Raw genomic sequence first — 25,744 nt, 5'->3', positions numbered from 1 at the left:
AGGGCGGGGGGGGGGGGGGGAAAGTAATTCCGCAATCCTACCTAGCTTCAGAAAAAAGAAAAGAAAAAATTAATCGGTACAGGAACAAATCTCCAGGCACCGCCAGCACAGCAGAAGAAAGGGACCCAGGTGGGCCTCGGGCGCTGCCGGGACCCCAGCCCCCCAAACTTTGCCAAGTTGCGGGCGCCGAGCGCGCCCGGAGGCGCGGGGCGCGGCCGCGGGCGGCACCGCCCCCTGACGCCCGGCCGCGGCGCGCCGGGCCGCCCCCTCCCGGCCCCGGCCGGCCCCGCTGGCTCCGCTCAAAGTTTGCGGCCGCCCCTGCGCCCGCGCGCCCGCCCGATGTATGGGTGATATACTGCAGCGGGTGTCAGGGTGAGGGACGGCCATATTTGCCGGTGCGGCCCGAGCCGTCAACAACAAAAAGTGCGCGGGAGCTCGGCGGGCGCACGGACGGGCGCACGGACGCCGGGACCGCCTCGCCGCCGCCGGGTCTCGCCGCCGCCGCCGCCGCCGCCCTCGCGGGCCGGGCCCCGCTGCGCCCCGGCGCGCCCCGCCGCTCGGGGGGATGTCTTACAAACCGAACTTGACCGCGCACATGCCCGCCGCCTCCCTCAACGCCGGTGAGTGAGTGCGCCCCACAAGCCGCGCGCGCCGCGCCCCAAGTGCAGCCAAGTTGGGGGCTCGCGCGCCCGGCCCCGGCCCCGGCTCCCGGGGGCCCGCGGCGGCCGGGGTCGGCGGGCACCGGGTCCCGGCCCGGGGCAGCGCGGCCGCCGCCGCCATGATTCCGGCGCCCGCGCTGCCAAAGTTCGCGGGTGCGCCCCGCGCCGCGCCGGGCCTCGGGTCGGGCCGGGGCCGGGGCCCGGGTCGCGGGCGGCCGCCGCGGTCCCCCCCACGCCGGCGGCCGAGGGCTCGTGGGGAGCGCGGCGAGCGAGGGCGGGGGAGGCTTTCTCGGCTCCTTTTTCCTCCGGCTTTTGGGCGGCTCGGCGAGGGCCCCTGCCGGCGGGAATCGGGAGCGGCCCGGCCGCGCCGGGAGCGGGGCGCCGGGAGCGGGGCTCGGGGCCGCCCTTGGGGACCTGGGGGGGCAGGCCCGGGCGGGGGGTCCGGGCGGCAGGGGTGCACGTGAGCAAGGCCGGGCCACGCTCAGGCGGCGCTGCGGGGAGGCGAGAGCGCCAGGTTGCAGCCGCCCCCGAGGGCGCGGGGCCGCTGGGGTCACGGGCGGTGCAGGGGAGGTGGTCTGTGGACGCCCGCCCGGCCTGGCGTGAGGGAGCGGGTGTCCAAAACGGGGCGCACGGAAGGTCCCTTCAGGCGTGCGCGGAGTGAGAGAAGTTGGAGAAGACCCGGGGCTTCGGAGTTGCCTGCAGGCGGAGGGCGGGGGAGGCATTGCAGCCGGGGTCCCGCATCTTGGAGCCCCCAAGTCTGGGTTTAGAGGGGCCTCCTGCAGGAGCCGTGCTCTCCCGGTGCTGGGGCTGAAGCTGGTTAGTCCCAGGAAACTCCTGCATAAGTTGTCCGGCGGCTTCAGGCTGAGCCCGGGGGTCTTGCCCCAGAGACCGGGGCGGGGGCGGGGTGTGTGGGTGGGAGGGGTGTGTGGCTGGTGGTAAAATTTTGTGGGGTTCGTAGGTGACTGACTCTGTCCCCTCTCACCGAGGTTCTTCTTTAGACTCTTGGTGGGAAACTTCCAAAAAAGCGAGGTGCATAGAGGTGGGGGTGGAGGCAGGGGCTTGGCAGGGAGATGGGCCTGGCTGGTCAGAAATGCCACGCTGGCAGTTGGCCGAAAGTTTTGGGCCTTGTCTCCGAATGTTGACTCCGTAACTCCAAAATCTGAAGAGCGCACCAGAAAATCACTAAGTGTATATGCATGTACGTAAATACCTATACATAGGTGTATATAGGTGGTGTGTGTATATTTAACTTCTTGGACAGAGATTTGGAGATTGGAAAGGGTTAAGATTCAGGGTGTGGATGGCTGTGGGGGTAGATAGTTGAATTGGTCAAGTGTGGGCTCTGTCTGAGCCCCAAGAGCACACGGCCCCTATTTTCAGCCGAAATGCTCTCGTCTCTGGGGTCTGCATACCTTAAGAGGCAGGCCTTGTGGCCACAGTGTTTCTCACTGCCTCCCTCATCTGACTCTGGGGTGGGATGGCTGGAGGGTCTTGCTGCCCGCCCAGGTCGGGGGCAAGTCTCAGGCTGCCCTGGTGCAGTTGAGGCAGGGGCCCTGAACCTGGCCCTTCGGGGACTGGGGTCCCAGAGGGAGCGAGTCACCCGCTCAGGCGCCCTGAAGCCCTGCTCTGGGCTGCCTAGCACCTGTGCCCAGATTGTCTTCCTTCTCCTGTGGTGAACTCCGGGAGGAGTGCAGAGGTCTCCAGACCTCTGGTGTTCGGGTGAGGGGCCGCCCCCCCACTCCGCGTGGACCCCTTCAGAAAGCCCGCATCTCCCAGTGCCATTTGCATCCAAGATGGACTCTCCGCTGCCGCTCCTCCGGCTTCCTTGTCATCATCCCTCACGCCCTCCAGCCCTGCCTCCTGCTCGCGAGTTGCCAAGCCGCGGCCTGGCCAGCAGTGGCAGTGGCGGAGTTAGACAAAGCCCCCGCCTCCCCGCCAGAGAGCCCCCCCAGGCGCCCCAAGTGGCGGGAAGGCCGCCAGCTCCCCAGGCCCGGGCCGCTCTTTGTCTGGCGTGGGGGCGGGGAGCCGCGCCTGGCCCCAGGAGCTGCTGGCCTTTGCCAGTCCCTCCCTCGGCTCAGGGCCCTCCCTGGTCCCCGCACACTGCGCGCATTGTCTGCGATGCTCTGAGACGACCGCGCTCACGCCCTGTCTGGTTTTCTCCTTGGCCTTGGGCGGCCGGACCGCCGGCCCTCCCTGCGTCTGCAGGAAGCTGTGGGCATGAGAGGAACTTGGGGGCCCCTCTGCCAACTCTTCCCAGGGCCGCAGACACCCCCCTCTGAACACTGAGCAAAGGACAGGCTCAGAGTTGGGGTCGCCTACCACATCACCCAGGTGATGGGAAAGTCAAGCTCTGGGCTCTTGCCTGACTTCTCCTTCATACCACTTCCACGCCCGCAACCCATTTCTTCTCCCTGTCTCAGGACCTAACCCCAGCACCGTGGAGGAGCAGGTTCTAGAGCCTTTAGACATTCTGTTGGGAACTGTTACCTCAAACAGATGGAGAAACTGAGGCCGGAGAGAGAAGGGCCATGTCTTAGGTCCCGCAGCCCAGTATGGCGCAGCTGGCCCGGCTCCCAGTCCAGACGCTTGCCTGCAGGAGAGAGGATGGGTCAGGGAGACAAGACATACAGAATATAGTAATAGGAGGAGGAGGGCAGGAGGTGGGACAGAGAATGCGCTCATCTCCTGCCCGGGAGCTGGAATCTTCTAGATGCCTTGAAGTGCTGAGCAGTGTCATGACCGCCCCCCCCCCCCCCCAACTCTTGCCTTTAGCATCCCAGCCTTACAGAGAGAAGCGTAAGAACTTGCAGTGGTGGGGACTTGAACCCTGGCCTGGGGCAGTGAAGCCTGAGCTCCCCAGACCACACTCACCACCCACATCAGAAGGCCAGGAAATTGGGGTTTGGCTGATGTGGTGAGGGGAGCCTGTGGCGGGGGTGGGGCACCCGCTACATTCCCTTGCTCTGGCCACTGCACACCCATGGTTGCCTCAGATGGAGGTCGCAGACGTGAGTGTGATTCTGCAGCACAGGTGTGTGAGCAGCCCTTCTTTTCGGAGGCATGGCAGCTGGGTGCTGTGCTCAGGCCCCTGCTTAGAGGTGGCAAAATCCATGTTTCTTGTCTGGGCATCCCATGCTTGGGCATGAATCTGAGCCCCAGTGGAGAAATCCAGGGCCAGTCAGGTTGGGTACAGAATTGCCCTCAGCTCTTGGACGGAAGGACAGGTGTGAGGTGTCAGCCTCTTCTGTGCTGTGTGGCCTGGGGGCAGTGCCACCCTCTCTGGTCTATGCTTCACTTTCTGCAGTGAGGGGCTCCAGGGCCCCTTCTAGCTTCAGCAGCCTGAGCCCCTGAACTTCCTTCCTCTCCCGCCCCTCCCCTTGCCCACACCACATGAGCAGCTGGTCGGTATGGCCGGCCTGGCACCAGCTGTCCATCCCCGGGGCCAAGTCTGCAGAGCCCGCTGTGTGCGTGAGAGAGAAAGAGAGAGAGAGACTGTTTGGCTCCGGGGGCGGCAGGCAGAGGGGAAGCTGCTCCCGGACCAGGCGTGGAGGCAGGCGGGCCGCTTGCTGAGGAGGGCTAGGTAAATTCTCCATGGTTACCGCTGTTTGTAATTCCGCAGGACATCCTTTACCCGCTAATGGCCACTTGGACGCCATTATGGGTCTGCGTGCTTCCAGCTACTGAGCTGGAGTTGGAATATTCCCTGCTGCGGACCTCCCCATCCCCCATCCAGGAGACTTCATTCTGAGCCAGGCCCTGGCCCCACGTGGTCCCTCTGCCGAGGGACAGCATCTTCCAGTGTGGCAATTCATAAGTCGGGTCTTACTCCTCCCCTCTGGGGGCGTAAGCCATCCAAGCATAGATTCAGACTGGCAAGAGTCTGGTCCCCTCTTGGGGAGGCGTGATAGGAGCTCAGAGAGGTCGAGGGACGTGCCCAGGGGGACACAGGCTGCGATGTGCTCCAGATCCCTGACTTGGTGTCCAGTGGGCTTCTCAGGTGGCCCCAGCGGTAAAAGAACCACCCCCCACCCTCTCCCAGTGCAGGAGATATGGGTTTGGTCCCTGGGTCGGGAAGATCCCCTGGGGGCGGGCATGGCAGCCCACTCCAGTGTTCTTGCCTGGAGAATCCCATGGACGGAGGAGCCTGGCGGGCTGCAGTCCATGGGGTCACCAGGATTCAGACACGACTGAGCGCACACGCACACCAGCCCCCGGCCAGGGTTGGGCCTCAGGACTCCAGAACCTTCCCGTCTCCCTCACTGTGTTGTCCAGCAGAAGTCCGGGCACTCGGAAGTCTTAGCCCGAGTGTGGACCAGCCTTAGTAGCAGCTGGGCTCTTGTGGCAGCCATGGGTCCCTAGGCTGTCAGCCTCTGAGGTGCAGGACCCAGGGAAAGGGGACTTGAAAGCATTAGGCTGAGAATAGCAGCAGCTTTCCTCTGCTCTGAGTCTTTGATGGCATGAATGGGAATGGGCTCTGTGATTGATTAGCCATGTCTGCTGGGGTCGGGGTGTGAAGGGCAGCGGTCTGTTAGTTACTTTTTACTGTCAGTCTTGTAGGCCGAGTGTCAGCCACTGCCAAATTAGAAGACGGGAGGAGGGTTCTCTGTCCTCAGAGACAAAAGACCATTGAGTCCTGGGCAGGGGGACTCAGAGTCCTTACCTTGGCAATGGCTACAGTTAGCCAAGGCTCCTGCATTACTGACTTCTGTCTCCTCCCCCACAGCTGGGAGCGTCCACCCGCCCTCCACCAGCATGGCCACGTCTTCACAGTACCGCCAGCTGCTGAGTGACTACGGGCCGCCATCTCTAGGCTACACCCAGGTATGGTAGCGGGGGTGATGCGAGGTTGGGGGGGGACCCCAGGGGCAGCCTGGGCACAGAGGGGAGGCAGTGGAAGGAGTAGAAATGATGGAATGGCGTGGTCACCCCAGCTTCCTCAACCCAGGGCCCTGGCTGGGCTCATGTTCGGGGCTCAGGGCCTTGGAATGGAGAAGTGGTGAGAGGTTCACGGGCGACGCTGAGTGACAGGAAGGGGTGGGAGAGCCCAGAGATGCTGGAAGCCCCGGGAGCCACACTTCCCGTTGGGGCCATTACCCCACGTGTGTCCCTGATGGGTCTCCTCATGCCCGGGGCCTGGGCAAGTGAGGTCCGGCCTGGACTGTGGATCTGAGCTTAGATGGGGCCGGGGGGACCCTGTTCCCATTCAGTTGCCACAAGGTTGTGGCCCCAGCAGGGAGGACGGGGCCCGTAGCCTAGTGGAGCCCAGGTGGGTTCCATCAAGAGCTGGTGGCCCCTGAGTTTTACATCTGGTTCCACCGGTCACAGGGCTGTGACCCCGCTCCCCTCCACCCCAAAACTAGCTGAGACTGACTTTCCCCTTCAGGGTTGGGGGGCCATCAGTGGAGGCAGCCTCCGCTCCTTAGGAATGCTGCCTTGAGTTGGGTGGGGGATGGGGGGGCGGCGCCTGGGCCACCAGCCGGGAGATTCTCTCCCGTGGCTGCAACTCATATTCCGAGGTCGCCACGGAGGCCGGCCCTGCCCTGGGGGATGAGGTGGCAGCCCGCAGCCATGCCCCGCCAGGTCCTCCTGCCCACAGAGGGGAAGCGGGTGGGGGCGAGGCCCCCCCTGAAGAGGTGGTGGCTGGAGGACGGGGCCAGGCGTGGCCTGGACAGACCCCGGAGCGCCCCGGCCTTGAGGCGGCGACCAGAGCAGTGGAGGCAGGACCGAGGGGCCCAGAGGAGACACCCAGAGGATGCCGAGGAGCCGGACAAGGAGAGGAGGAAGGACCGGGAGGCCAGGAAGCAGAGGCGGGGGGAGCAGGCGAGGGCCTCCCGGGGGAGGTGGCCGGCCTGATGCAGCTGCTGGGGGCGGGGAGGCCCGAGCAGGCTGGTGAGAACTCGGCCTCACTGACCACTGTGTTTGCTGGGGGCAGTTGGAGGGGGTTCTAGAAGGAAAGGGTTTCTGTGTGGTGGACCCTGCCAGTGTGGGGAGGAGGGATGAATCTAAATACATTCTGGGTTCTGTCTGGGTGGCCTTTGGCAGTTTTTCTAGTCCTGCTGACCCCCAGGTTTGGCATCCATCTCGGCCACTCACTCTGGACCCCCAGCCCTCCCGGGATCACTTAATTGCCTAGCCATGGCTCCTTCCTGGAAATTCTCAGTGATCACCTTTCTGTTGACTTTTTTCCCTTATCTGAGATGATCAGAGGGCTTTCTGGAGACTGCTGGGTGGTGGCCTTGAGTGTACGAGGACAGTAGAGAAGGCCGGCTCCCTGGTCTGTAGTTGTTGCCCAGAGGGGCCGTGCCTGGCTGTAGCGGAGGCAGCTGCCCTGGGAGTCTGGGCCGGGCCGCCCTCCCCCTGCCCTGCTGCCCCTGGGCTCAGGCCGCTCCCCTGGCCTGGCCCTGTGCCACTGGCCTGCAGTGGGGTCCTGACTGTGGCCTTGGGGTCAGGTTGGGCGCAGTCTTCTGAACGCTTTCCTTTCTGATTCCAGGGCACTGGGAACAGCCAGGTGCCCCAGAGCAAATATGCCGAGCTGCTGGCCATCATCGAAGAGCTGGGGAAGGAGATCAGACCCACCTATGCGGGCAGCAAGAGTGCGATGGAGAGACTAAAACGAGGTAAGTCCTGGGCCCTGGACTCGCCTGGTGGGTGATGCCTTTCTGCTGGCTGACCCCCGGCACTGGCTCTCTACCTGTCTTGAAAGATCTTTTGGGGAAAATGGAGGGTGGCAGACAGAAGCATCCCCTACGGCACAGGCGCTCATTTTGTTTCAGAGTGACTGTTGAGGCAGCATGAGCTAAACTGTCCTGGGGATCTGAAGGGAAGGGGCTTGGTGGCCAGTTTTCAGATGAGGCATCTGAGAAGGGAAGCCCCGGGACTTCCCTGCGCGGGGGTGGAGTCCAGTGGCCAAAACTCCGTGCTTTTACTGCACAAGGGTGCAGGTTCGATTCCTGTGAGGGAACCAAGATCCCATAGGCTGCGCGACCAAAAAAAAAAAAAAAGCCTTTGTACCCAGATCCTGCAGCTCTGCCTCATGCCTGCTTCACTCCGGCTGGCCGACTCTGGTCCTGGGAGCCCCAGGCAGCCCAGAACAGCAAGCCCCTCCTCTGGGGGAGGCCTGTGACCTGGGGCCGCAGGGGCCCGCATTGCCCTGTGCTGTCCTCTTTGGAGTGGGGCCCCGAGGAGGGGTGTGGGGCAGAGGGTGAGAGCGCTTTGAAGTTCTTTCGTGACTGAAGAGGGAGGGAGGGCGGGAGGCTGGTGTCACCAGGAGAAGGGAACTCACGTGAAGATGTGGCTGGCCAGCTGACTTCAGAAGGCAGTGAAATAGGTTGGTTGCTGCTTCACGAAGTGAAAGGGGAGTGGAGAGGAGAAAAGGATTTCTATTTTAGAAGGTGGCAGTTCAGAGCATGGTGGCTTATGTGCGAATTTAATTTTAGGAGGGTTTTTTCTTTCTTTCTCTTTTTTTTTTAAGGTTAGAGAAGCAACTTTGGAGAAAAACGAGAGAGGGGAACATTCTGTGGCTGTGAATCTGGGGCGTGACGGCGGGGGTGGAGGGGGGCGCGGCGGTAGTCAAGCCATGGCTCCAGTGATGGGCAAGGCTGGCTGAGGACAGGTTTCCCCCTCCCCCCAAAACAGTAGCTGGTGGTGACTACCTATGTGAAGAGACTGATTGCAAAGCCAGATCAGAGAATAACAGGCATTGGTGTGGGGAGGGGAGGCTGGCAGTAGGGGCTAGAAGAGGCCTTGGGGGAGAGAATGAGCTTAACCCCAGTCCAACCATAGGGGTCAGGGGGGCATCACTCCGCCCACAGTCCTGGTAAACTGGAGTGCTGGTTACCTGACTGGGCATGCCTGTGGTGATGCTGGACCCCAGATGCTGTCTGATGGGCTACCTGCAGCCACCCAGCAAAGCTGGCAGTTCAGGTCAACACGTGAATACACCTAGCGACTGGTGGCAGGGCGCATCCTGGGTGAGCACCTAGTCCCACAGTCGCCCTGACCAGTAGCTGAGAGAGCTTGCCGAGTTTACATCATAGCAAGGAAGGAGGTCCCAGGGCATGGGGAAAATCAGGCACCAAGAATGCTATTTGCATTTTTATTATTCTATTTTTTGGCTGTACCACGCTGCATGCAGGATCTTGGTTCCTCAATCAGAGATGGAACCCACATCCCCTGCAGTGGAAGCGTGGCGTCTTAACCACTGGACCACCAGGGAAGTTCCTATTTGCATTTTTTGTTTGTTTTGTTTTTTGGTGCCAAAAACTGAGAGTGAACTATTTGTGGTTTTTAACGATGGAAAAAAAAATCTGTGACATGTCAAAATTCTGCGAAATTCAAACATCAGCGTTTTAAGTAGACTTGTTGGAACATGGTCACACCCATCGCTTGTGTAATGTCTGGGCTCTGTCATGGTATGATAAGAGTGGAGTAGCTGTGACAGTTGGCTGTACGTACGACCTTTGCTGAAAGTTTTCAGAAGCTCTGGGGAATAAGATTTGCGAGGTGGGGATACCTGAGTGACTTGGGGTGTCATTCCTAGGGCCCTCTTGGGGTCAGCTCTTAGAAGGAATAGATTCTTGGTGTCGATTAAAATGAGGTAAGTGTTTCATGAAGTTTAGTAAAGCCAAAACAAAAACAAAACCCAAACAAACGATAACCCCCAAACCATAGTGATAAAAGATGAGGGGAAAATCAAATCGTAGATGGCACCAGTCCCTAGCGGAAGGGATGAAGCAGTAAACCAGGGTGAGACTGAGTGAGCCTTCGTCTGGTGCCCAAATCTGGGCAGGCTACCTGACACCCCCAAGTCCCTTGTAGAATTTAGGAAAAAGAATGGTTTGAAAGCTCCATAGTGGGCTTCCTAGGTGGCACTAGTAGTCAAGAACCTGCCTGCCAATGCAGGAGACAAAAGTTGTGGGTTCGATCTCTGGGTTGGGACGATCCCCTGGAGGGAGGGTGTGGCAACCCTCCAGTATTCTTGCCTGGAGAAACCCATGGACAGAGGAGCTTAGAGGACTACAGTTCATAGGGTTGCAGTCGGACACGACTGAAGCGACTTGGCCTGCAATCTCTGTCATGGGCCCTTGCTTAAAGAACTGGGTGGAGACACTTACTCCTGGCATCTGGACGGTAATATGGTTTGTGTAGAGAGTAATATCAGGAAAAGAGAGCTTGCTGGTTTGTCATCTTGAGCACGGGACAAAATACTTTTAGGGAGATGTGATGAGGAGTGTTGGCTTTGAGGGATTGGGTGGGGTTTGGGTCGTAGAATACAGGTCCCACGTTCTCTCCAATCTGAGGTTTCTGCAGCTGGTTGTGGAAGGACCGCTCTCCACTCCTGGAGTTGGTGCTGCCTTCTGACGCCTGTCTCTGCTTCTCTTCCAGGCATCATCCATGCCCGAGGATTGGTGCGGGAGTGCCTGGCTGAAACGGAACGGAACGCCAGGTCCTAGCTGCCTTGTGAGCCTGGAAGGTTTTCCAACTTCTTCCCAGAGGAGAAGTTATGGTTCACCTCCCTTGTTGAGATGAAACTTTTGTTTTCAAGATGGTTAACCAGTTCAGTTTCTCGTCCCCCCGCCCCTCCCGTGGTTCACTTAGGCTCTGAATCTACAGTCTCTTTAAGATTGAGGAAAGATTTTGCAATTGATTAGGAGTTACATTGGAAATAGTTAGGAACTTCCCAGGTGTTTGTGGTTTTGTTTTCTTTTTTTAAAAGCATTGATTCAAAAGATGCACGTAGAAGTTACCTGTCTTACAGCAAACTAGTTTTGACTCTGAGATACCAGTGTCTGGTTTTCTTTTGGATACATTTATGTTAACCCAGATTGTTCTGTGTTCCTTTTCACAAGCTGATACAACTTGAAGTTTTTTTTTCAGTAGTATGGACTTGACAGCACACTTAACCTAGTAGCCAGTCCCCTCGTTTGCCCTACGGTATAGATTCTGCTTAATGTAACTTCTTTTTTGCTTAAGCATATTTGCATGATTCTTAGTGCTTTGAAGTCCATTCTAAAATGCACAAGTTATAAATACAGAAGAAAAGAGCAACCTCCCAAACCAAACCTAACAAGGACCCCTGAAATTTTTCCTAAGACTGTATGTAGATTTCAGTTCTGCCTTTTCTGAGGGTTGACCCAAACATCTGGAAGAAAATGGAACTGTTTGCGTCTTTGTATTTATTACTTGATGTAATAAAGCTTATTTTCATTAACAGCTTGTATTAAGATGTGGGTTCCTTGAATTCTTGGTGATGTTTTTAAAAAACAGCTCCTCAGCGAGAGGTGGGAGAGGCCTGTCAAAGGGCATTTTCCCACCTGGTCCAGGAATGTTGTGTGTGACAGTGTCAGTAGCACAGCGGGCCAGGGACGGGATGTGTTGGGTAAGTCAGAAGGCAAGGATCGGGTGAAGCTGCACAGTGGATGCATCTTAACGACAGCAGATGTAAGTGAAGGAGGAAGGAGAAGGAGTAGAGGCCGTGTTACTTTTCTCCAGTTGCCGTGGCAGGCTTCTCATTGCGGTGGCTTCACTTGAGCAGCACAGGCTCCAGGGCGCAGGGGCTCAGTAGTTGCAGCTCCCGGGCACTAGAGCACAGGTTCGATGGTTGTGGCACGTGGGATCTTCCCAGATCAGGGGTAGAACCTGTGTCTCCTGCATCGGCAGGCAGATTCTTCACCACCAAGCCACCAGGGAAGCCCTTGATCCTGCCCTTTCTGAGCTCGCCTCCCTTAGGCCATTCTGTGTTTAGGAACTTATCCTATGAGCATTTTTTCCCCCCATATAATGCAGCTACTAAACTCCAGCTACTTACCCTGTTCTCACCAGATGGTAAGAACTATTTGCCCCGGTGCTGGGAAAAGTGGGCTGCCTGGGATGTCCTGAGAACCACAGGAACCCCAGGAGTGCCTTCCAGAGGGACTTTGAGGTCATCCTTCCTGTGTTCCTTAGGCACTGCTCCCCATGTAATGAGGGTTTACCGTGGCGAGAGGTAAGACTAAGAGGAGGAATGTGGTCAGTTTTACAGGTATGAGGCCAGGCCCCAGCCATGACAGCTCTAAAGGCCGGTAGGTGGGTATTAGGGAGCTGGCTTGTCTGCTCATCTCCTTCATGGACATAATAGGAAATTCACAAAAATTCAAGAAGGGAGATAGAAATTAAAGCGCTTGTCCCTCTTGTCTGAAGCTCCCCCAAATTTCCTGTCCACTGTTACTGTCTCTTGTGTACCATTCCAGATGCTTCTCTTGGCTACCTTCTAAAAGGAAGTTGGAGATTGAAAGGGCCCTGCACATTGCAGCCAGAGGTCCAGAGCCTTGCATGGAGCTAAGCTTCCAAACCAGGCCACTGCCAGGTGAGAAGAGCCTTACCTGGTTTCCTTACAAGTCATTTTACTGGGATGCGTGCAGTCTGGCTTCCCTCATAGCTCAGTTGGTAAAGAATCTGCAATGCAGGAGATCCAGGTTCAATTCCTGGGTCAGGAAGATCCTCTCGAGAAGAAAATAGTAATCCACTCCAGTATTCTTGCTTGGAGAATCCCATGGATAGAGGAGCCTGGCAGGCTACAGCCCATGGGATCCCAAGAGTTGGACATGACTTAGCGACTAAACCAGCACCACGATGCAGTCTGGTCTTCAGTGAAGAAATGAGGCAGGTCCTGTGTCTGATGGTGGCTTTCTCACCTCATGGTTTTTGTTTCCTTCCTAGTTTTTTGCATAAACTCCAGATGGATTCTAATAAACCAAGTTAATAACCATGCCTAACCCTGCCCCCTCCCCCACCAACAATCTGTTAAGGTCAAATCTGGCTTGAGGGATGGTATCAAGCAAATTCACAAACCAGGTTTCTGAAACCTCATCTCTCATAAACCTACTACTTGTAGATCCACATACAGGGAATGATGTGTGTATTTCCACACCAGAGTGGTCACTTGTCAACATACAGTCTATTAAGCTAATGGGGTAAATGGGCAAGTGGGTTACCAACTTGTAAATCTTCCACCATCTTGTTTTCTTTTATTCTCTTAACCTGACATGAAGCTAGCTGACATCCACGTGTCAATGATCAGTGACGTCCCAGCGGATGACAAGGAGGTACTAAAAATGCTAGTTTGACTCAATTCTATCATTTTCCATAAAAAGTCTGTTACTGGTTTTTTTTTTTTCATAAATACTTCTCACTTTTGATAATATGATACAGTCACACAAATGTATAGCTTAAAAGGGGACATGCTTCTACTTACCACCCTGGTCAACAGGACTCTGCAGCTGCCCTGGAGGCCCTCCAAGCCTCCCATCACCGTAACCTTTCCTCCCCCCCAAAAGCGCCCCTGTTCCTTCTCCAGTAATGACTTCCTTGGGTTTCTATATACTTTTATTCTCAGAGTCTACATCTCTATTCGTGACAGTCTGTCTGCCGTTTAGAGACCTGGCTGTCTCTGGGGCCCGGCACACATACACTCCTCTGAAAGCTGCCACCCTGGAGGCCAGTCGGCTGGTTCCTTCAGTCAGAACCTGCAGTCCTCTCCGGGCACGTTTTTACTGGATTCCCATTGTTCTTTCAAGAGTTTCTTTTTCTCGAGGGTTTCCTTTGCTTTTTTTTTTCTTTCTTGCTTTCTCTTCTCTGCCTCGCGTTTTTCTCTGCAAAGGAGACTGTTTTCACCATTGTAGAAGACGTCCACTTTCTCTTGCAGGATTCTCCGAGCTAGCTTTCTGTTTTGGTCAACGGATCTGGTCTGGTGGCACTGTAAGAGATGGTATTTCATAATGTGAAAGCTGGTGTGTCCTGGGCAGGACCTTGGGACTCATTAGACAACCTCATCCCTTTACAGAGGGGTCAGGCCCGCAGGGGCAAAGCCACTTGTCAGGAGTCCCAGCGGGTCAGCGGCAGGACGAAGGCCAAGCTCCCTCCTGCCTCTGCACAGGCCGTGCCCAGTCCCACACCCCAGCTGTGTTACGTGACTTTCACTGACTGTGCCAATATTTAGAGTGTTGTTTTGTTTAGAAGTAACAATAGCCTTCAAAGAAAGTCCCCAGATAATTTTGGAAATGTCAACCAGTATGTCTAAGCAAGCCCTCTTGTGTGCCCTGTTTATAAATAGAACCTGTCTGCTAATGTAGGAGATGTAAAAGATGTGGGTTCAATCCCTGGGTTGGGAAGATCCTCTGGAGGAGGGCATGGCAACCCACTCCAGTATTCTTGGCTGGAGAATCCCACGGACAGAGGAGCCTGGTGGGCTACAATCCATAGGGTCACAGAGCTGGACACCACTGTAGTGACAGCATGCACACATGTGCTATTAGTCAACCATGATGTTCATTATGTAACATCTCATAACTGGCGAGTGCCTTGCAAAGCTAATTTATTTGATAAATTCTGTTAAATTAGGGTGAAAAGATAACATTTCAAGCAGATTTGGAGTAAGCTATATGAAATAGGTTAAAGAAATTTGACTATGTTAGGTTTCAGAGTTTTATTTGTTGCTTATGAATAAGTTTTTTCGAGGAGGAAATGAAAAATGATTGAGATTTTAACTAATATGCCCAGAAATATGGCAGCAAAGAACGGCTGTCAAGACCAGACTTTGGGTTTGGTCCGAGTTGACTCTGGCAGCTGGAGGAACCTCTCTGGGCCTCAGGCTCCACCTTACGAGCGTGGGCTTGTAAAGATTAAGAGTTAACGTGAATGTGAAGCTGCTCAGAACAGGGCCAGCCAACAACATGCTCACGTGATATGTAAGTACTTGCTAATGGTACCACTGGTGTAGGAAAACCCGCCAATCCTCTTTCCACTGCGCCTCGAGGCTTGTGCTGCCTTCAGGGCCCTGGGGCTATGGGACAGACCGGCAGTTCCAGAGCCAGTGAGGCCACTATCAAACCAGGAAACAAGAGAAAGCAGCACACCCTTTCTTAGAGTGCAGCCTGTTGATGGCTGGCAATATGCAGATCAGTGGTTGGATTTTTATATTCAGGAGGCTCTGCCGGCCCGTTCTGTTGAGGGCTGACATCAGTTTGCCTCGTTACCTCACTCAGTCCTTCTCCAGAAGGGCAGGTGTCACTGACATTTACCAAAGTGGGGACACAGACATGGAGGGTGCAGCCATCTGAGTCATCAGCCAGGTGGCTAAGGGCTGAGCCTACTGGCAGACGGCCTGGGCCCGCGGGTTGCTTGGGGGCCCGGAGCCCATGGGAGGGCCACAAACAGAGCCCTCTGCAGCCGCTCCGCAGCCCGGTGGCTCGACAAGAACTGTGGGGCCTGCCAAGTTCAAGGCCGGCAGCAGTAAGAGCGCAGCTGCGCAGGATCCTGGGAGGGGGCTCCTGGGGCCGGGTCCGAGACCACAGTCCCCACTGCAGGGGCCCCAGCTGTCACTCAGGAGAATCAGGGGACCCCGAGACCACCTTCCTCTACCTTGACGACAATGCCCGAGGGCACGTGTCTCAGCACCACGCAGTTGCTGGTTTTGTTGGTTGCCTGGCCCCCTGGACCGTGGCCTTTCACGAACTGCTCTTCAAGCTCATGCTCGTCCAGGGAGAGCAGCGCGGGGCGGTCCTTCTTGCCGGCTGCCTGCACCAGAGTGGCCACCGTTCCTGGGGGCAGGAGCAGCAGCTTCTCGCAGAGCCGGAGTCCCCAGGGCACCGGGCACACTCTGGTCAGTGGGGCGGGAAAACGGAACAGACCCGAGGTACTCATGGCAAGGGGCTCTCAGGACCTGGATCAGACAGAGAGGAGAGCCCTTCAGCCTCGTCTGCTCTCAAGATTAGATGAATACTTCTTCAGGTTCTAAGATCACCTCTTATGCACCAGTTCAAACGACCACCACCCATCTGGCAGGCAGGGGATTTAGGAAATCCGTGCAGACAGGCCACCCGGCCACACACACACCTCTCTCCGGCCCTGCGTTGTCTATAGTGTTCTCAGCACAGCAGTACATGCCCGGCCAGCTGGTAAATATTTTCTTGTAAATGGACCAAAAATATCTTCAAAGCACCCAGAGGTGCCGTTTTCTCAGGAAGGAGAGGCTGCGAGTGTGAAATTCAAAAAGCACGGGGCTGTAATTTGATAAGGAAATACTCCATAGGACACCAAGCAAGACTTAGAATCTGAGTCAAGTGACATGATTTAAGTGTGTGAGAATCTCTGAAATCAAAATGAAAAGACGACAGTATGTGATGATCTGTTTTAGAGCTGAGCTTAAACAGTCTGACGCAGTAAATATCACTATCAATCAATGTCCTGATTGTTGTTTTTTAATGTTTCCAGTTTCATGGATTTGAATGGGAACATCTGTTCCCTCAGAAGCACTGCCAATCACAGGATCCAACCAGCACTCATCCTTAGTGCTACCAAATCCACTGATTTTTTATTAAGGTGCCTGTTAGGTTCAAAGTAAAAGGCAAGGGAGAGGGAGTGACATGAAGTCAGAGAGAGCAAGATGCAGTCTTCATGGAGCTCACAGAATTTCTCCCAGTCAGGGAAGGTGTTCAAGAATAAAGCGAGAGCTGCTGAATGGGAGGTTTCAATAACTACTCGAGACTAGCATAAAGCTGAAGTGTCTGAGTTGACAAATGAATAGAGAATAACAGCCATGAGGATGTGGTGAGTCTCACAGGCCTCTGCTGTTTTTTGAGGGAAGGCAGAAGATCTGAAAGGCATTGTCAATTTTCATAGGTCTATATACCCTCCATGTGAACAGGGCAGGGGTGTGTATCACAACCCGGGCCCGTTTTCTCATCTGAAAAATGCAGGAGAATAAGCCCTCTTCATTGGGGCTGCCCCGGTGGCTCAGCAGTAACGAATCTGCTTGCAAGGCAGGAGCCACAGGCTTGATCCCTGGGTAGGGACGATCCTCTGGAGGAGGGCATGGCAACCCACTCCAGTATACTCGCCTGGAGAATCTGATGGACAGAGGAGTCTGGTGGGCTACAGTCCATAGGGTTGCAGAGTCTGACAGGACTGAGGCAACCTGGCACACATGCAAGCCCTCCTCATGCAACCCACACAGGTTTTGAGTGAAATCAGAGAAAACAGTAGTATCCTGGAAAGGGCTTTGTTGATACTCCTGAAGGTATGAGACTGGTTTTTAGCAAAATCACCCGGGTGGATTTGGGGAAGTACAAATGTGTCCCTCACTTAAATACTTGATTGAGGATTCTGTAGACACCGAAAAGAGACATAGAGTTGTTTTTAATTGTAGTTGCTTTATGTATTCCTCTAACAACTGCTTCTTGTGAGACTCTAGACAGCTTCTTTTTTTCACCACTTGGAATCTTGTACATTCTAGTTCATGGCAACTGGTATCTAGCACAGGTAGGAACTGGAGTTTATCTAAGCCAACTTCTTCAGCCAAAAGTACTTAACGTCCACCAAGTTATTTTTCACTAGGTTTCTCTTGGCTCATTTACCTTTCACCCACCAGCAAATCTGATGGCTGACATCCACTGGGCCCCACATGATCTCTAGGTGACCTTATGGCAGAAACATGCTAGTAGGCATAGCTTCTTTGTAAATATGTGCGTTTTCTGAAATCCAAGTGCCTATCTTAGTTATCAGTACAGATGACATGGGTTATTTCCAGAATGAATACAGTATTATTCATCTTTCTATGGAAAATAAATAAAATGAAATATACTTTTCAGTCTTTAGGCCAGTGCTGGTTTTCAATCTTGTAACTGACACTACGGTATATAACAGTGGTCCGCAACCTTTTTTGGCAGACAGTTGTCTTCATGGAAGACAATTATTCTATGGACCACAGGGGTGGGGAATGGTTTCAGGATGAATCAAGCGCATTACATTTATTGTGCACTTTATTTCTATTATTATTACCTCAGCTCCAACACAGATCATCAGGCCTTACATCCCGGAGGTTGGGGATTGCAGGCGTGCTCAGTCGCTTGTCATGTTCAACTCTTTGTAACCCTAAAGGCTGTAGTGGGCCAGGCTCCTCTGTCCATGGGATTCTCCAGGCAAGAATACTGGAGTGGGTTGCCACGCCCTCCTCCAGGGGATCTTCCCGACCCAGGGATCCAACCTGCATCTCCTGCGGCTCCTGCACTGCAGGCGGATTCTTCACTGCTGAGCCACCAGGGAAGCCCCTGGGAGGCTGGGAACCTCTAGTCTAAACTCATATCTTCTTTGTGAAAAGTACAACTTTCACCATGTTTTGTCAGTCCCAGAGGGTGATAATTAAGAAGGTGTTGGTTCATAAGATGCTCCGTGGCTACCAGGGGAGGTATTCTGAAACAAGAGTATGCCAGTGAAAGTGGTTCTTTAAAAATGGGTTCTGTTTATTGTGTGAAATACGATAAAGCCTTTCTCTGCCATCTCTACAACAGAGAATCCGCTCCCCTATAAATGACTGAGTGAGACCAAGTCGATGTCCACAATTTCCTTCCCCTTTTTTCTGCTTTCAGTCTACAGAACAGAATTCCTTTGTTATATTAGTGTCTGGTCCCTGGATTAGGTTCATGGAACAGGAGCCCAGTGCCTCTCCTGGGGCTGCCCTTCCGTTAGGCAATCTGACCAGGCAGGATGGCGGTAGAATATAGTGTGGCCACAAAGAAAAGGAAAGAGGTCTGAGACAGGGCGAAACTCCTAGACAAAGGGTGGAGAGGAGGAGAGCACTTTTATCAGCTGCTTTGTTGCCAGCTCGATGTGCCTCAAGTCTACCTTTCTGTCCTAGTTCAGAGCTGACACACACAGGAAGGTCTCCCACCCGACTGGAGTTCATGAAGGTCCCCAGTGTTCAGTTACTGGCTGCTTTGTCTAACAGCTAATTCCAACGGCCAATCGGATGATTCCAAATACTCTTGAGTATCTCCTGGAGCTCTGGCTGGACTCCAGTAATGGCTGAAAATGACAAACACGCCCGTGGTTCCACTTCCCCGAAGGCCGGAGAAGAATACAGATTGGATTTCAGTTTTTGTGACACCCACAGAGCAACCCAAAGTCTTTGGGGAACAATAAAAGCAGCTCGGATTAGAGCTCATCATGACATGAAAAAAAAAAGAGAAATGGTAACAAGCAGTGTGAGTAAGGAGAAACCAGCAGTCGAAACAGCAAGCCTGGACTCCTTCCTGTTGGTGTGAGCCTCAGGCCTGGGTGGGGTCTCCACCCTGACTCCCCTCCGTTTGGCTTTTCCTTAGAGGGCGGCGTCTGCCCTAGACAGCTGACTGCAATTTAGGTTAAAGCAGCATTCTCTCACTTGGTCAAGTTGAAGATAAGAGGGCAGATGCCTTTACAACAGAGAACGTTAATTTGCTCCATGAATATTTTCAGCATCTACTGTATGCCTCCATGAGTCTGAGACTGCAGCATAAAACGGAAATGGAGACGTCTGTAAGTAAGGTATGTGCCAGAGCCTAGCGTGGACGAGACGCCAGAGAGCAGTGGTTCTCAGACTTTACTGTGCCCCTAAGTCACCCGGAAGGCTGGTTATCAGGACTTCGAAGCTGCATCCTATTAGATGCCTTTGTTCCTGATAGGAGCCGGCACAGAGTTCCTCCTCTGGCTTACACGATCAGCCCAAACCAAGACAGGCGCCTAGCTCAGGGGTGGCATGCTCTGCTCTGGAATGTGGCCTGTGACTGGAGCACACACAGACTTTAAACAAGGGGCAGCGAGGTGAGGCTTGTTTCACCAATGGCTCAAAAGCTCTGGAGAGTGGTAAGGGGGCTACTGCCTGTGCGTCTTAGACACAGAGAGGGTATGTGAATCTGGAAGGCTCAGGATTGGCTCTGGACCCACCTTCTGGATGCCATTTGCCTACCATTCACTGATGATGTTTTAGAAAGGTAGAGTACTAGTTTCTTAGACACAACTTCTTAGTGTATCAACCTTGCAGGAATCACCCAAACTAAGCAAAGGAACAGGTGTGGAGATTCACTGAAATGGGGTGCTTTAGGAAAGATGGGGCTTCTCAGGTGGCTCAGTGGTAAAGTATCAGCCTGCCAAGCAGGAGATGCAGGTTCGATCCCTGGGTCAGGAAGATCCCCTGGAGAAGAAAATGGCAACTGACTCCAGTATTCTTGCCATGGAGAATCTCATGGACAGAGGAGCCTGGAGGGCTACAGTCCATGGCGTCGCAAAGAGTCGGAAACAACTGAGTGACTAAATGACAACAATAGAAAAGATGATAGGTCACGCTTTCATGGCTCTAACTTTCATGCACAGACAAATCCCTTAGGGATCCTGTTAAATAGAACGCAGCTCATTAGGTCTGGGGTGGGGTTTGAGACCCTGCCTTTCTAACCAGCTCCCAGGTAAGGTGGCTGCTGCCTGCAGTCCTGGCTCTCAGGATTATATGACTGCTGGGTAAGAGCCTTAGGATTGTGTTGACAATGATGGAGGTGGAGAAGGTGGAAAGGGAAGGAACAGGCAAGAGAGGAAAAACATTTGGAGAAAAGAATGAAATGAATGTCGAGTTGAGCAAAAAGAGCAGGTGAAATGGTCCCAAGGGGATTGAGAAACTGGGTCATTCTGAAAAAAGAACACCAAAAATGTTGCGTCTATTGCATTGATGTTCTAGAACAGCAATGTCCAATAGAAATACAGTGCAAGCCACATGTGAAATTCTAAATTTTCTAAGCCACACTAAAAAGAGTAAATAGCAACTGATGAAGTAAATTTCAATATACTTTACTTAATTCAATACATCCCAAATATAATTAGGTCAACATGTGATCAATATAAAAATTATTGAGATTTTTTTATTTGAGGTCTGCACAATCTGAGGTGTGGCCACGCTTATAGCACATGTCGGTTTGGACTAGCCATGAGTGCTCACAGCTACTGTAGTGGATAAGGGAGTTCTGGAGTCTTGGAATCAGAGTGTGGTCCATGGAGCAGCAGCACCACCGAGAGCTTGTTAGAAGAATCTCAGGTCCTACCCCAGGCCTTCTAAATGAGAACCTGTGTTTTAATAAGATCTTCAAGTGATTCAGCAGCACGTTGAAGTTTGAGAAGCAAAGGATACAGGAATTAGCAAGTTCTTCCAGCTGCTTTTCAGAGCTTGTTGTCTCTTATGTTGATAATATTTCAGAAGCTGAGGCCAGAATGCAGCAGGGCTGTTTACCTGCTTAGTCATGGTCTTGTTTCCCCTTCCTGAAGAAGGAGATAAACTAGATCTCAGAAACAATGATCCATCAACGATGAAGAACCAAATTCAGTGAGCTTTTAAAAAGACAAAATGGCCAGCTGATGGCACCAGAAGCTAAGTGAGAGGATTTTCTGAGAAATGTTTAATAATAATCTATATTTTGAAAGTGTATTTGGGGACTTCCCTGGTGGTCCGGTGGTTAAGAATCCACCCTGCAATTCAGGAGACGTGGACTTGATCCCTGGTCTAGGAACTAAGATCCTACCTGCCATGGAGCAACTAAGCCCATGCCACAACTAAGAGGGTCCATGTGATGCAGAAAAAGATTCTGTAGGACTCAAGGAAGATCCTGTGTGCTGAAACTAAGACCTAATGCTGCCAAATACATAAGTAAACATTTGAAAAGACCCACAAAAGTGTGTTTTGGTGTTCCCTGCTGAATGGGAGTAAAGGGAAAGCACCCTTTCTTTCCCTTTCACATCTAGCTCATGCTTCTGTTTTGGTTACCTGAAATCCTCGTGAAGAAGTGAAGTGAAAGTCGATCAGTCATGTCTGACTCTTTGTGACCCGATGAACTGGAGCCCACCAGGCTTCTCTGTCCATCGGATTCTCCAGGCAAGAATACTGGAGTGGGCTGCCATGCCCTTCTCCAGGGGATCTTCCCCACCCAGGGATCAAACCCAGGTCTCCAGCATTGTAGGCAGATTCTTTACGGTTTGAGCTACCTAGGAACCACAAATCCAATCCCTCATGAGGGCTGGAACACATCCCCAAACAAAACCCCAGGGAACTGTGGCTCAGACTTGACACAGACCCTGTCATTTCCTAGGCTGGGAGTTCTCCACTGAAGAGAAACCACCATCCAACCACAGTAAGTGTTTCCAGAGAACTATTTCTCGAAAAAAGAAAAGCATAATGGACTGAGCAGGAAAGGACAACTGTTGTCCTTGACTGGGGCAGACAAGAGGATAAGGAGACCACTCCCAAGTTTGGTTTAAATTCAATAGTCTTACTGCTGCCCAGTTCAAGAGACAACTAGTGAAGTAGATAAAGAGAAAAGCTTTCAATTCATACAATACCAACAGCCTGTTCATTTTTTTTTTTAAACAGAAAATGTTGAATCCACAATTACACCTGTCCTATTTGGGTGCATCACTGTGATTTTCTTCTATTTATGGTGCCTAACAGGAACTCTGTTATTTATCAACTATGCTATTAAAATAAGACAGACACATAAAAAGGAGCAATGATTACACTCCACATTTTTCTCTAAAAGTCTCAAAGTGAAGTCGCTCAGTCATGTCTGACTCTTTGTGACCCCACAGACTGTAGCCTACCAGGCTCCCCCCGTCCATGGGATTTTCCAGGCAAAAGTACTGGAGTGGGTTGCCATTTCCTTCTCCAGGGGATCGAACCCAGGTCTCCCACATTGTAGACAGACGCTTTACCATCTGAGCCACCAGGAACTCTATTAATGATGCCTTGTATTTGTTTAGGACGTCTGTTTTCAAATCATGTTTGAATACATTATTGTATTTCATACAAATAAAAGACGAGATGCATACTATGTGGAATATTTCAGGAAGACTTACTTTGGAAGAACATTCCATTTAAACTAAATTTGTCCTTCCCACCCCTTGTTTCTTAACCTTTCATAACATCTTCAGATTTGTTCTTCCCCCAGCTCCTTAAAGAGTATTAGCTCATTTTCAATTTTCTCTTGACCCTTTCTCTTGATTTTTTTGTCCCTGACAGGCCATACTGCTCTGTAGTCAGTATGACCTGAGTCAGTGTCTCAACGCCATGATTTACTCACTGTGCAGCTCTGGCCATGTTTCCAAATCTGTAAAATGGAGGCTATACCACCTAGGAAGAGAAAAAAAGAATTGCACAGGTCGCCACAGATTTAAAGCACTCAGTGGTGCTCCAAAACACTGAAAACTCAGCAACCTCTGGCTAACAAAACACAAGCCCAGTCTGCAAAGGGATTATTTCATGGACTTATGTTTTAAAAGCTCAGAGAAAAGACATCTAGAACATGACCTGCAAACTATTTTACTTGGTATGGTCCAATTTAAGAAATACCTGGGGACCATGCGATCACCAAAGACTCGCTGTTTGGTGAGGTCATAATTGTGGTCTATGAAATCAGGTGCCAGAGAGGTAATTATGATGCCGAGAATATAGCTTGACTTCCCAGCCAGTTTCAGATTGAAAGATAAAAACTACCTTCATCAAAGCAAGTCCTGGTTTAAACATACAGATCTTTAGGAATTATCTGATAGAGTAAGAAAAATTATGAGGGGTGGGAAAGGTTAAAAAAGGTCATATTTACATGTACACCTGATCATTCATTTTCATGTTCAATGGTTTTAGTTTTAGAGGTCCTCATTTTTCCTGTGGGGGACAGCCCTCCCCCAATCCCATCAATGACAAGCTATTTGGATATAAGAATTACTGACACCAAGTAACACTCTGGTTAACAGACATTAAATGTCTCAAGCCATTAACAGCCAGTATTACTGAATAGCCTAATCTTATCCCAATCAAGGAGCTCCACTCAAAACTGTCATTTGAAGCCTTCATGGCAAAAGAGGAATACTTCAGCAATGCATGCTCAGTCGCTCCGTTGTGTCTGACTCTTTGTGACCCCATGGACTGTAGCCCGCCAGGCTTCTCTGTCCATGGGATTATCCCAGCAAGAATACTGGAGTGGGTTGCCATTTCCTCTTCCAGGGGATCTTCCCAACCCAGGGATTGAACCCGCATTTCCTGTGGCTCCTGCATTGGCAGGTGGATTCTTTACCACTGAGCCACCTGGGAAGCCCCACTTGAGCAATATGATGTTATAATAAAGTCATATGGTAACCACACCCTTGTAAAGCCCTAAAATATTAGTGTAAGCTTGCACCTAAGTAATGCAGGATCTCCAGTATGAGGAGAGGGAGGTTAAATTAGATGAATTGTTACTGGGCTTCCCTGGTGTCTCAGATGGTAAAGAAGCCACCTGCGATGCAGGAGACCTGGGCTCTATCCCGGGGTTGGGAAGACCCCCTGGGGGATCCCCCACGGACAGAGGAGCCTGGCGGGCTGCAGTCCGTGGGGTGGCAGACAGTCGGACACGACTGAGTCATTAAGCGCAGCACCCAGCACATACTTGTATTTCTAGAGCCTTCTCTTCCCTCCTTATTTTTATAAAGCTTCTTTTTAGTCCAATTAGTCAAAAGCAATTTCCACTCTGAATTTGTAAACATTTAGACCCCTTCAAAGAGCTTAAATTAAGAATTAAGATGTACCTTTACCAAAATATTTCATATCAGTTCGTTAACAAGATAACTTGGTTAATCAGAATACTAGCTCCTGAACATGTTGGCTTATTAACTAAAAGTAGGATAATAGGTTTTTTGAAAGTTACCTAAAATCACATTGCCAAAAACAGAAACGCACTGAAACTAAACAAAATCCATCTGATTCTGTATCGAAAAGTCATGCTCTCCTGCCTAGTGCATGATTAGGAACTAATATCCAGTACTCGATGTTGGGGTTAATATTTTTCTTGGAGGAAACACACCTCCCTTTGCCTAGAGCTGTCCCAGAAATCCACTCTCCCATTCTTGTGTGAGTGCAAGATTCTACAGTATCTCAATCATAGATTTCTAACCAACTGAAATTAGTGGTAAAACTGCTTTTTGTTTTGTTTTTTTGATGGACTTGAAATAGACATTGAAAATAGAGCCTGTGTGCTTAAAAGTAATTTGATTTAGTTTAGGTATTAAACACAGCACTGCTTGGTGGATTAACACAATTGGGAGGAGGATTTGATTTATTTAAGCTTGAGATCTTCCACACACTGATAAGATTTTGGAGAGAATTTTTACTGTTGAGACAAAATTGTTAGGTGTTTTAAGAAGGCTCCGATCAGATGAAACGCCTCTTGGCATATTTGTTATTCCAAAGGCAAACAACATCTGCTCCTGGCTTCTGCATCCTAAATCCTTCTGCCCCTGCATCCTGGCTACTCAGGCACACCTAGGGACAGGGCTAGCGAAGTGCCTTTACTGGGGGTTCGGGACACTCAGAGGTAAATCTAAGAGCTGGAAGTACTTTAAAGTACTTTCGTCTGAAAAACGCGGACTGAACAGTGCGTGTGAGATGGGCTGGGGGGCCCACGGGAAGGGACGCGGGTTCTCCGTGGTCCTTTGAAAGGCTTGGCAGGAGCAAAACCCTCACGATGCCTAAAACAGGGCCAGCTGCATGATCATAACTACCCAAGGCTCTGCCGAACAAGTAAAGGAGCATAGATTCATCTGCCTTCCGGCTTCGGTGGAATTGTTTTCTCCATAACGGTGGGATCTCGTCCTCGCCCGCTCCCCAAGTCCGTGAAGAGCCCAGTGCTGACCCCCCACCAGCCTAAGGTAAATCAGATCCAGGGACAATTTAGTTCAGGTGTCGGGGCCAGCTTCATCTCACCGCCAGTGGGGCCTCCGGGTCAATGCGCGGCGCGACTCATGGTCGCAAAACAGGGAAATTCAGGGATTCCAGATCTCAGTCCTCTCTCCAGAGCCCCTGATGATCGTGGGCAACCGTGTGGATGCCGAGCTTCTCCACAGACTCTTACCTGACCTCAGGAATGGCCTTCCGCCCCCAATGTTCTGGGGAACCGTAATCACCGCAGGAGCGGAATCGCTAACTCGCTTCCCGGTCTGCGCACGCGCGGCTCTACCGCCGCAGCTGCCCTCTGGCCTGAGCGCTCCCCCCGTCTTACCTATTGCGCATGCGAGAAGCTAAGTAGTCTTTCCCGCGTAGCTACCGTAGGTTCCCAGAGAGCCAATCAGAGGAAAGGACTTGACAGCTGCCCCGCCCCTCTCGTTTCCCTGGCGGCTGACCTCCTTCTCTGGTGGGAGCTGGGGCACAGGAAGGGGTAAGCCGAAGCGCGCGCCGCTGCACGGCCGTCTCCGCCCCCTTCCAAGCAACCAATCGTGACCAAGACGCCGGGCGC

The 25,744-nt window shown here is 52.4% G+C and overlaps 2 protein-coding genes across 5 annotated transcripts; one reads left to right on the top strand and one right to left on the bottom strand.

The window, feature by feature from the left end:
- Positions 1–259: 259 nt before the first annotated feature.
- On the top strand, positions 260–10,878 carry CDK2AP1 (cyclin dependent kinase 2 associated protein 1). 2 transcript variants are annotated; one of them, XM_065904536.1, is made up of 4 exons: positions 260–620; positions 5,383–5,480; positions 7,150–7,276; positions 10,044–10,878. In XM_065904536.1, exons 1-4 carry the CDS (start codon positions 566–568, stop codon positions 10,109–10,111), a joined length of 348 nt encoding a protein of 115 aa, XP_065760608.1. In that variant the 5' UTR covers positions 260–565; the 3' UTR covers positions 10,112–10,878. The 2 variants fall into 2 exon arrangements, with proteins under 2 accessions (XP_065760608.1, XP_065760609.1); XM_065904537.1 differs by lacking the exon at positions 260–620 and adding an exon at positions 1,607–1,857.
- A 132-nt stretch (positions 10,879–11,010) lies between these two features.
- Positions 11,011–25,486, bottom strand: MTRFR (mitochondrial translation release factor in rescue). 3 transcript variants are annotated; one of them, XM_065904534.1, is made up of 6 exons: positions 25,364–25,486; positions 22,562–22,611; positions 20,623–20,750; positions 15,531–15,697; positions 15,057–15,357; positions 11,011–13,392 (listed from the first exon to the last, which is right to left on the bottom strand). In XM_065904534.1, the coding sequence occupies exons 5-6, from the start codon at positions 15,336–15,338 to the stop codon at positions 13,156–13,158; spliced, it is 519 nt and encodes a 172-aa protein (XP_065760606.1). In that variant the 5' UTR covers positions 15,339–15,357; positions 15,531–15,697; positions 20,623–20,750; positions 22,562–22,611; positions 25,364–25,486; the 3' UTR covers positions 11,011–13,155. The 3 variants fall into 3 exon arrangements, with proteins under 3 accessions (XP_065760606.1, XP_065760607.1, XP_065760605.1); XM_065904535.1 differs by lacking the exon at positions 20,623–20,750 and having other exon boundaries at positions 15,531–15,667; XM_065904533.1 differs by lacking the exons at positions 15,531–15,697; positions 20,623–20,750 and having other exon boundaries at positions 25,364–25,483.
- Between the last annotated feature and the right edge of the window lie 258 nt (positions 25,487–25,744).

This window comes from Muntiacus reevesi, chromosome 13 (assembly GCF_963930625.1).
Source record: "Muntiacus reevesi chromosome 13, mMunRee1.1, whole genome shotgun sequence".
NCBI classification, from domain to species: domain Eukaryota; kingdom Metazoa; phylum Chordata; class Mammalia; order Artiodactyla; family Cervidae; genus Muntiacus; species Muntiacus reevesi.
The sequence above is the reverse complement of the archived record's forward strand: the minus strand, read 5'-3'. Positions and strand labels throughout refer to the sequence as shown.